The following is a 10,646-nucleotide window of genomic DNA, read 5'->3' on the forward strand; positions in this document are numbered from 1 at the left end:
AGTGGTCATGTATGGATGTGAGAGTTGGACTGTGAAGAAAGCTGAGTGCCAAAGAATTGATGCTTTTGAACTGTGGTGTTGGAGAAGACTCTTGAGAGTCCCTTCGACTGCAAGGAGATCTAACCAGTCCATTCTGAAGGAGATCAGCCCTGGATTTCTTTGGAAGGAATGATGCTAAAGCTGAAACTCCAGTACTTTGGCCACCTCATGCGAAGAGTTGACTCATTGGAAAAGACTCTGATGCTGGGAGGGATTGGGGGCAGGAGGAGAAGGGGACGACAGAGGATGAGATGGCTGGATGGCATCACTGACTCGATGGACATGAGTCTGGGTGAACTCCAGGAGTTGGTGACGGACAGGGAGGCCTGGCGTGCTGCGATTCATGGGGTCGCAAAGAGTCGGACACGACTGAGTGACTGAACTGAATAAATATCTGGCATATTTTGTTTTTAATTTAAAACAAATTCTTTTTTAAATTTATTTTTTATTGAAATGTAGTTGAGTTACAGTGCTGTGTTAATTACTGCTGTATAGCAAAGTGACTCAGTTATGCACATATATACCTACCTTCTTTGTCATATTCTTTTTTAGTATGTTTTATCACAGGATATTGAATATATTTCCCTGTGCTATACAGTAGTGCCTTGTTGTTTGATAAATTCTTAATAAATACCTGGCATGTGATAGCAAATGGTAAAGACTGTATTTTAGTTTGAAAATTAGCAAACTAAAATTCAGCAAGTGAAAAAAGAAGGTCCGGCTATTTGGAGGTGCTTAGGCAGGAAGATATTTGGTGTTTATGAAATGATATGTTTGGAAATTGCTTCAATATAATCTCTCATGTTGGGAGTGGGGTACAGGAATTGACCAGTTATCTAAGCTGAGCATTCATTATTCTAATTTTGTACGCATCTGAAATTTTCATAATAAAAAATTATGATTGTTTAATTGCATGCAACTATATTCACACAATATGCTTGGTATATAGATGAAATGTAATGAAAATTTAGTTTGTAACCGGTCAAGTTGCTTTTTGAGGCTTGTCACCGTACACCCTACTCAACTCCCCAAAGTAAGGGAGAGATGCAAGAAGATTTAAAGTAAGATTATTTGAATTTACGGCTTTCATAATATCATAAGTGGGTGTCATTTCAATAACTAATCTTTTTCTGCTTCAGTGAACTGACTTTTAAAAAAAAAATTCTCCTTTTATTTATTTTTCCTTTTGGATGAGTTTCGTGGCACGCAAGATCTTCTTTCCCCAACTAGAGATCGACCTGTGCTCCCTACGGTGGAAGCACGGAGTCTTAATCCCGGGACTTCAGAGAAGTCCCTAGCTAACCAACTGAAATCATTAGAAACAGAACTACAAGTCCCAGAATGCACTGCACGATGGACGTCAATTCGAAGACCCCGCGTCTCCGAACTAGTTGCCCTCGCCTTTACTTGAATGGGAATAATCCCAGCGAAAATTGACGTCTGTGACTCAGGGCAGATTTTCGGGTATCCGTACGCCTGGGTCGGTTGAGAGTGCAGTTCGAAAAGGACAGCGTGGTACTTTCCTTATCAGGCGTCGCTCCGGGCAGCCTCACCCTCTTCTGGGGCTTCCGTGCGGCAGGAGGGCTCCGTTATTGCGCCTCCAAGATGGCGACTCTGTTGGCGGTAAATTCGGGTAGGTGCGGCCGGGGCAGAATGCAAGCTGTGGGCAAGGTGCTGACCCGTCCTTTAGGGAGAGACCCAGGCAGTGAGTTTTCTCGGAGTCCACGACCCCACTTGTGCATAAGTGCCCGCTTCTCCTTAGCTCCGGGGCTAGAGTCCCGCCCCTCCCCAGTTTGAATGGCGCGTGTCGGCACTGCGGCTCTAGCCCTAGAATTGGGTCTTAAGGTTCGAGACAGGGAGGCTTGGTCCACTGGAACAGGACGGGCAGTTCTCATAACCAGGGCCTAGTCTAGTGCCTTCCATTACCTATCCCAGTATGTGTCTGCGGTCCGAATTCCTGCAGGATTTGCAAGTCTCTGGCAGTGGGGCCAGGAGACCGGAGGTATTTTTCAGCCACGAGCGCAGGCTTAAAATGAAAACTCCCACCTCAAAATAGTCGCTGGGGCCCCTCTAGGTTGGGTGGGAGGGTGGGTGGATGGGTAGTTCTACAGAAAGCAAGGTCCCTTGGTTATGAAGCCTGCAATCCGGAAGGTGGTCCAGAGTGCCGTGACTCCCGACTTGGCTTTTGTGGCCCGTCCCTTGATGCTCCTGAACCCTTGGAGCAGTAGACCGTCGGGGACGGGCAGAATCTAGAAGGGAGAGAATAAAGTTTGAAGGACTTGGATTGGGTTCTCTTGTCAATTCTCAGTCGGGCGAGTACCCCGCCTCCCCACCCGTACCCCTGTCCCCACCTGGGCGTTTGAAAGAGTGGGTGCATTCTGATTGTCACAATTCCTGGGATGCACTGCAGGCGCCTAGTGGGCGGGCCGAGGATGCCAGAAGTGTTGTGGCGCCTGGAACGTGCCTGGTAAATGAAGAATTTCCTGCTTAGAATGCCTTGATTGAGCCGTGCTAAGCTTCATGGGTAGTTAAGAGCATATCTGGGTGGTAAATGCTTGTAGAGCATTTCACTCAAGAGGACTCTTTTGCTGGGCGCCTTTTCTGTCTCTGTACAGTCTTTTCTTATTGCTGATACATTCTTTTCATGGGCTTCCCTGGTGGCTCAGCTGGTAAAGAATCCGCCTGCAATGCGGGAGATCTGCGTTGCAGTGTGGGTTCGATCCCTGGGTTAGGAAGATCCTCTGGAGAAGGGAACAGCTACCCACTCCAGTATTCTGGCCTGGAGAATTCCATGGACTGTATATAGTCCATGGGGTTACAAAGAGTTGGACACTACTGAGCGACTTTCACTTTTCACTTATTCTTTTCACATGATGATATTTTTGAAAACTTGTCTAAATCTGACTTTTGTAAATCAAACCCTTTCAGAACCACTATGATAAATTATTTTGTAATAATGAATTCTGTTTATTGAGCACCTCCTTTTTTCCAGGCACTAGGCCTAGAGTTGTGCTTTCATTTAGTCCGTCTTATACAGCTCTGGGGTAGTTGGTATTAAATACATCATTTTACAGATTTGGAGATAAGAGTCTTAGAGTACTTAACTTCTTCAAGGTTATACAGCTAATGATTTAAAGCCAGTTTTTTTTTTTTTTTTTCCCTTGAAGCCAGTCTTTGATACTTAAATTTCTACGTGATCCTACTTGTGAAAGTGTTAGTCACTCAGTCATGTCTGACTCTTTGCAACCCCTGTGGACTGCAGCCCACCAGGCTCCTCTGTCCATGGAATTCTCCAGGCAAGAATACTGGAGTGGGTTGCCGTTCCCTTCTCCAGGCAATCTTTCTGACCCAGGGATAGAATCTAGGTCTCCTGCATTACAGCAGACGTTTTCCACTGTCTGAGCCACCAGGGAAGCCCTGCTTAAGCAAAACCTAATTCATTTCATTACATAGAATTTTCATGTATCTAAATGTTAGCAGTGAAGTTACTTTCTTAATATTGCTGTCCTGCCCTCCCACCCAGATGTAAACTTAAAACAAGTCTTGCATGTTATATGTGTGGTTATATACTTTTCTTTGGAGAAGGCAAGGGCACCCCACTCCAGTACTCTTGCCTGGGAAATCCGATGGATGCAGGAGCCTGGTGGGCTGCAGTCCATGGGGTCTCGAAGAGTCGGACACGACTGAGCGACTTCACTTTCACTTTTCACTTTCATGCATTGGAGAAGGAAATGGCAACCCACTCCAGTGTTCTTGCCTGGAGAATCCCAGGGATGGCGGAGCCTGGTGGGCTGCCGTCTGTGGGGTCGCACAGAGTCGAACATGACTGAAGCGACTTAGCATACTTTTCTTTAGTATATATACTCATTGTAAGTTACTATTCTTAAACATAAATCATTGAAGGAAATTGCTGTTGCCAACAGCTGCAAAGAGTATAGATTGTATAATAATGCCTTGTGGCAGGAGTGTTTAATTGGCCACATAGAAAGGAAACATTTTTAAGAGCTGAGTCAGGAGAAATTTTTTTTAATATATATATACTTATTTATTTATATGGCTGCACTGTGTCTTAGTTGTGGCGTGCGAGATCTTTAGTTGTGACATGTGTGATCTAGTTCCCTGACCAGACATCGAACCCGGCCCCCTGCATTGGGAGTGTGGAGTCTTAGCCGCTGAACCACCAGGGAAGTCCCAGGAGAATGTTAAAAATAAAAAAAAGATGTCCAGGAAAGTAACCCAAACGCCCATTGACAAGTTAATGGGTAAATAGTGTGGTCTGCACATCTATAATGGAATGTTACTCAGCTTTGAAAAGGAAATCCTGTCCTATGCTAAAACCTTGAAGACTTTCTGCTAAGTGAAGTAAGCCAGTAACAAAAAGACAAATACTGTATAATTCTACTTATGTGAGGGATTGAAAGTAGTCACACTCACAGAAGCAAAAAATGTTGGTTGCCAGAGGCTGAGGGGGAGGGGGAAATGAGGGCTTGTTTAACAGGTACAAAATTTCAGTTTTGCAAGATGAAAGAGTTCTGGAGATCTGTTATATAACAGTATGATTGCCCTTAATGCTACTGAACTGCATACTTAAAAACATTTAAGATGGAAAATTCTATGCTATGTGCTTTTTATCATAGTTCAAGTAAAAACTTAAACATCTTAGAATTGTAGAAAGGGAAAAAACTAGATTGTAGAGTTCAACGACCTATGCCTGAGTTTCAGCTGCATGGTATACTAGTACTGTGACCCAAGTCAGCCTGGCTGAGTAGACCTATAGGCTTGTGGGTAAGCAGCCATTAACACTGACAATCCTTGGAGGGTTATCTGGTCACCCTTGTCCTGTTCATAGCATTGTCTATTTCAGACCTTTTCCACGCTCATCAAATCTTTAACCTCCAACCGATCCCTTAGTCTCCTAGTCACACAGAAAGAAGCCAAAAGGCTTGAACTCTTTTTTCACCCTTAAACTTGGAAAGGTAGGTATATCTACACCCTTGAGTCAGTTGCCCTGTGTCTTCCTGTCTAAGGTAGATGCTACCCTTTACAGCCTTATCCCTGTTACTCCTTCCTCTTGTCGATTTGCCTCTGTGTCTTGTTCCTTTTCTTTCCACCAACTGCCCTCTTTCTTGATTTCATGCTGCACCCCAGTTACCGTCCTCTTGCTCCTCTTCACAGTCAGATCTTTCAAACACTCATCAATATTCACTGACTATTTCCATACCTTCTCCTCCTCCACCCACTCTAGTATCTTGTTGTTTAGTCACTAAGTTGCATGAGACTCTTTGCGACCCCATGGGCTGTAGCCCGGCAGGCTCCTCTGTCCATAGGGTTTCCCAGGCAAGAATACTGCAGTGGGTCGCCATTTCCTTCTCTAGGCGATCGTCCCAATGCAGGGATTGAACCTGCATCTTGTGCCTTAGCAGGCAGATTCTTGCCTGCTGAGCCACCAGGGAAGCCTCTCTAGTCTGTTCTCATCCTCCTAAACAGCTCTCAACTTTTACATGCTTTTCTGTTTCAGTAAGTCCAGCAGACGTGTGAGATCTTTTTCTCACTTGATCTTCAAGGGTAAGACCAAAATCCTTAGCAGGAGCTAGTAAGCCCTGCATGGTGTGCCAGTTGCCCTCCTTGCGAACCCTTCTTGGTACTCTGGCTCTCTTGGCATTTTCAGCAGTTTGAGAAAGCAGCATTTCCTCTTGCCTTGGGAACCCATGTGCTGTCCTTTTTCCTTGTTGTGTTATGTCTACCACCTTCCACTCCCCCTTTTATCCTTCGCATTTCAGCCTAATAACCATCCCTTGCTCAGTGCATCCTTGCCTTCCCTGATCTCCCCGGCAAGGTCACATTCCTCTATTGTGCGGTCTTTGCCCGGGTGCTTCACTGTCGTAGCCCTTACCCCATATTGGAGATTGCCCTGAAGTGTGACTGTGGGAAATGTGCTTCCTCACTACACTGAGAGCTTATGCATATCTAGTCCATGACAAATGAGTGAATAGGTGGGATTTTTGATCTGTTATTGGATGCCTTCCCATAAAAGGAGGGAAGTAGAATTTTCTCTGGATTTCACTGAACTTATTTAAGCTATGTGTACTGCAAAGAATCGTTCATCAGAGGTTCTATTAAGTATTATTTTTACAGACAGTCTATTTTTGTTAGCTTTTTTCAGATTTTAAAAATACTTGTGGTTAGGCAACTTTCACATTTGCCTACAAGTCATTTTTCTTTTTTTTAATTATTTATTTATTTTAATTTGGCTGCATTGGGTCTTAGTTGCCAAATGTGAGACTCAGTTCCCCGGCCAAGGATTGAACCCGGGCCCCCTGCGTTGGGAGCACTGAGCCGTACCCACTGAACTGCTAGGAAGTTCCTACAAGTCAGTTTTGGTAACTTTCCTTCATACTGCGTGCCAATCAGGAACCAGTTCTGACTCTACCAACAGCTCGAGCCTTTCTGTTTTACTGCCCTCATCCTGCTTAAGGTTCCATCACCTCATGAGTAACTTACCTACTGATCATCCTTGGGTCCTGACACTTCATATTCTAGTTAGTCTGTCCATCACACCATTGTCCAGGTTTATTTTGTCTTCTGGGGCTTCCCGTGTGGCTCAGTGGTAAAGAATCTGCCTGCCAATGCAGGAGATGCAGGTTCAGTTTCTGGATTGGCAAGATCCCTTGGAGAAGGAAATGGCAACCCACTCCAGTATTCTTGCCTGGAGAATCCCATGGATAGAGGAGCCTGGCGGGCTGTAGTCCACCAGGTCTCAAAGAATCGGACACAACTGAGTGACTGAGCATATGTGCATTTTGTCATCTACTACTTGAAACTTGCCCATTTGCTAATGGGAAAAATTCCATCTTGGCCAGGAAAACAAGGCTCAAACCTGCTCTGTCCTCAGCAGCTGGAAAGAGCCAAGAAAATGATCTCTAGGGAAGTCAGGTAGCCACTATCCAACTGGCCCCTCATAGGCAGTCACCAGGATCCAGGGTCAGGTCCTCATCTTGGCAGGCCTGGAGCTATGATATTTGTTAGTTGTATCCAGAGTCCAGTAGATGCCAGTAATTTATTTTCTCTACTCACCCTCAGACAGATATGTACACCAGTATGTCAATTAATTGATCTTTAGTGGGAAGTACATCTGCATGGGTCCTCATTTCCTGAGCACATTTTATTCTGGAAAGTTTATATGACATGCTGTATTTTCCATCAGAAGATTGGCAAGTTTAGGGTCGAGACGGGAAAAGCAAAGCCTGGAGTTGGGTGATTGTTCTCTATGTAAGATCGAGACAATTGATCCCCATTCGATCACATCCCCATAGCAAAGACCTGACACACAGCTTCCTCCCTGCCCATCACATCAAGCTAGATGCTTCCTTTTGTATGTTCTCATAGGACTCTACTTCTTCATCATGCCTTTCATTATACTGTTGGTTGTGTTTTGAATTCTGCATTTAATGCCTGTCTTTCTCATCAATCCATAAGTTTATAAGCCCAGGGATCCTGTCTGTTCTGCTTGCTCTGTAGTCCCTGGCACGTGGAAGGCCCTCAGTCCAGTGAATGAATGCTCCAGCTTGACTGGTTTAGTCTGTCCTCTTCTTGCACATCTGGCTTCCTTGTGGCTTAGCTGGTAAAGAATCCACCTGCAATGCGGAAGACCTGGGTTCCATCTCTGGGTTGGGAAGATCCCCTGGAGAAGGGAATGCTACTCACTCCAGTATTCTGGCCTCAAGAATTCCGTGGACCGTATAGTCCATGGGGTCACAGAGTTGGACATGACTGTGTGACTTTTACTTTCTTACACATCCCTTTAAAAAATTTTGCACAGTACTTTGCTGCCTTCTGACAACACTGTTCATAAGATTGTAATGCATTTAGTTAGGTTACAGTTATCTTGCATGTCATTCTGACTGTCCTGGTGACTTTAGTGGGATTTGTGTTTTCTTAGATATCAGTTAAACATGTTTGCAGCCCACTCTTCACGGTTTGAGCTATAGTTAGTGCATCACTTGAGTGAGTGAGTGGTTTTAGTTAGTTTCCCTTTCAGAGTCTTTATTAACATATAGGGGTACCATGTCTAATTGTTTGCAAATAGAAACTTTGGGCTTCTGTGTCATTTTTTTCAAACCGTACTTAGTAACACATAGCAATAGCTCTGTAAGTATTACTTATTATTCTTAGTATCTTTACAAAGAAAAATGTGATTCTTTATTAAATGAGTTTACAGAAGAATTCTGTATTTCTATGCTGTTTTTTAACAGCTAGTGTCCCAGGCAAAGTAAAATACTTTTTTTCAGCTTCTAAGTTTTACAGACTCTGGTTCCTCCTCCCCCCATTCCTGCTTTTCCTCTGGATGATAGGGAGGGACGGAAAGGCAGTTACATTTATTGAGTGACTGTGATATGCCAGACACTGTGTTGTATGTTTTACTTAGTTTATTCTTAGTCCATTCAACCTTATGAAGCAGGTGATGTCCTTATTTTGTATATAAGGAAACTGAAATTCAGAGAGGTTAGTTTCTCACTGCATGTCACATAACTAATAAAGTGACAAAACCAGGTTCCACTAATGCTTCAGTTTAAAGTCAGGATTTACTTTGTATTAAGTTAGGTAAAATGATGTTTGTGTTATTGCTTGTGAATTCTAATACTCTTATATTAATGTTTGGTTTGTATATATAATGCCTTATATTTAAAAGTTTCTGTGAGTGTGACTAAAATGCGTAGACAATAACTTTGCCTTCTTTTCCAAATGTATGTTCTACTTGATGCTGATTTTTATTTATTTTTCCTTTAAGCCGCTAGTCTGTGGGGCCCTTACAAAGACATTTGGCAGACTGTGGGAAATGCTCTTTGGAGAAGACAACCTGAGGCGGTCCACCTCCTTGACATGATTTTGAAGAAGCACAAACCTGACTTCATCTCATTGTTCAGAAATCCTGTAGGAGATTTTCTTTTTTTGCTTCTTGAATTTGCTTTTTCCTTTCAAGATTGAAGGAGCAAGTAAATTCTTAATGCATTTAAATGCAATATGTTACTTATTCTAGTCTATTGATTAAAGTTTTTTCTAAAGATGAAAATTACCTAGGAGCAATTATTTTCTTCTTTCTGTTCTCCATGGAAGTTAATATAGCTTTTAATTCTAGCTAGCAGGTATCTTGATAGTATTTGAATACGATTTTAGAAGGTCTACATATTCCGGAAATAGAAGCCTTCTTGGAATTTCTGACTTGCAGTTAATCCATCTAAACTTAGTAAGGTTGATTCTTTTATTTATTTTCAGGTACACTTCAACATTTTAATTCTTTATAACGTTATGTAAATTGTGTTAACTGAATGAGTTAATTCTCACATATCGTTAATCACTGCATCTTGACATACTTTTCAATGAGGAGTAGACTACTTCAGCAGTGGGGGTTCATATTTGGAAACTCCTTTCCCTGCTGTTTGACAGTTTTCTTTATACACTAGCAAGGCCATCTAAGAGCTATTTATGGGTTTGTCTTACCAGAAAGAGCCCTGGCCTGGGAGCCAGTTGAACTGAGTTCCAGTCTTGGCTCTCCCACTGAAGAGTTGTGTGACCATAGGCAAGCCACCTGACTTCTCTGGGCATCAGTTTTTCCCTTCTGCAAATAGAGAAGGTGGATTAAATGACTATATGGCCTTTTTCAATGTAGAAATACCTAAGATTTTATGGCCCATCAAGTAATTCTGTACTATGTTATATGTTAAATATTTGCAGGTAAATCTTTTTGCAAATAAGACTACATTTTAAAATAACATACTAACAAGCTATCATTAGTCCTCCTATTTAATTCAGCAATTCATTTCCATTTGCTGTCTTCCACTTGAAGATTGATTGTTTTTATACTTCTTAAAGATATTATTGGAAAGTTCCTTAGATACTTGAAAAGTTGGATGCTGTTTTTTGTGATTTCTCAACCTTTCCAAGTTGAGCAGAAATAGTTATTGAGAAGGTAATCAAAAAAAAAAAAAGAAGGTAATCATAGTGTAAAAAGTTGAAAGTGATGTAAAATGTTACCTCATAAAGTTCTAACTGTAGATCATATGATAAGAAATACTGTTGGTCTTGTTGTCAGACTGCTTTGTGAATGAACTTCTCTAGGTAACAGTTAACACCTTGTTTCCATGTGCCATTTTCATGAAATGATCCTATTTATTTATTTTTACTGTTGTAGCCAAAAAACGTTCAACAACATGAGAAGGTTCAGAAAGCCAGCACAGAGGGAGTTGCCATTCAGGGTCAACAGGGAACCCGACTTCTTCCTGAACAGCTCATTAAAGAGGCTTTTATCCTCAGTGACCTTTTTGATATTGGAGAACTGGCAGCTGTTGAACTTCTTTTGGCTGGTAGGTTGACACTTAACCTATGGTCAGGCAGTACATACATATACAATTATTCGCTTGTAATTTCAAATATTACACCATTTAGATTCCGCAGTAGTTTCAAAAGATGCAGTGTATTTGATATTCACAATATTGCCTTTTGTTTATCTTTGACTAATGGGAAGGCTTTCATTTAGTGGTCAGAGTTGTTTAAGGAAATTTAACTGTTTTAAGATAGACTTTTTCTCGGTCATTGACTCGCAAAGAATA

General features: G+C 42.2%; 1 protein-coding gene across 2 annotated transcripts in view; it reads left to right on the forward strand.

The window, feature by feature from the left end:
• The first annotated feature begins 1,414 nt into the window (after nt 1-1,414).
• NUP205 (nucleoporin 205) overlaps nt 1,415-10,646 on the forward strand; it is an 80,254-nt gene continuing 71,022 nt past the window's right edge. The window contains exons 1-3 of one of the 2 annotated variants that reach the window (XM_061414819.1): nt 1,415-1,672; nt 8,828-8,970; nt 10,229-10,400. In XM_061414819.1, coding sequence (XP_061270803.1) covers nt 1,645-1,672; nt 8,828-8,970; nt 10,229-10,400 — 343 coding nt within the window. In that variant the 5' untranslated portion in view covers nt 1,415-1,644. The remainder of the gene's footprint in view (nt 1,673-8,827; nt 8,971-10,228; nt 10,401-10,646) is intronic. The other variant, XM_061414818.1, reaches the window with a different exon arrangement.

The sequence above is a fragment of the Bos javanicus genome, chromosome 4 (genome assembly GCF_032452875.1).
Source record: "Bos javanicus breed banteng chromosome 4, ARS-OSU_banteng_1.0, whole genome shotgun sequence".
NCBI classification, from domain to species: Eukaryota; Metazoa; Chordata; class Mammalia; order Artiodactyla; family Bovidae; genus Bos; species Bos javanicus.